The sequence below is a fragment of the Pygoscelis adeliae genome, unplaced genomic scaffold (assembly GCF_000699105.1).
Source record: "Pygoscelis adeliae isolate BGI_AS28 unplaced genomic scaffold, ASM69910v1 C9989127, whole genome shotgun sequence".
Taxonomy (NCBI): domain Eukaryota; kingdom Metazoa; phylum Chordata; class Aves; order Sphenisciformes; family Spheniscidae; genus Pygoscelis; species Pygoscelis adeliae.
This window is the reverse complement of record NW_008816277.1, coordinates 1-282: the sequence shown is the minus strand read 5'-3', so window position 1 is coordinate 282 and position 282 is coordinate 1. Positions and strand designations below refer to the sequence as shown.

The window sequence follows — 282 nt, the reverse complement described above, 5'->3', positions numbered from 1 at the left end:
AACTCCATGGTCCAGCTCAGGATGGTCCGGACCAGCTCGGGGACCTGGGTGCAGAGCGCCTGCAGAGACAGGGGGTCAGAGGGACCGGGGCGGTGGGGACACAACAGGGGAGGGGCACGGGGCCCACCTTCAGCACCAGTTTGCAGGCGAAGTAGAAGAGGGCAACAACGCGGCCCCAGTTGAAGGTGCCATCGGCAAACATCTCTGCAGCCACACGGAAGAAGAGCTCCTTGGGGGCATGGCACCCCACATGCTCGATCATCCTGGGAGGCGTCGGCAGGG

At 64.9% G+C, this 282-nt stretch overlaps 1 protein-coding gene across 1 annotated transcript; it reads right to left on the bottom strand.

The window, feature by feature from the left end:
• Window positions 1-5: 5 nt before the first annotated feature.
• Window positions 6-262, bottom strand: BAX (BCL2-associated X protein; the record flags this gene model as incomplete). Its single annotated transcript, XM_009334754.1, has 2 exons — window positions 128-262; window positions 6-59 (listed from the first exon to the last, which is right to left on the bottom strand). Coding segments are annotated over exons 1-2 (189 nt in total), but the record flags the coding sequence as incomplete, so codon positions are not given.
• Between the last annotated feature and the right edge of the window lie 20 nt (window positions 263-282).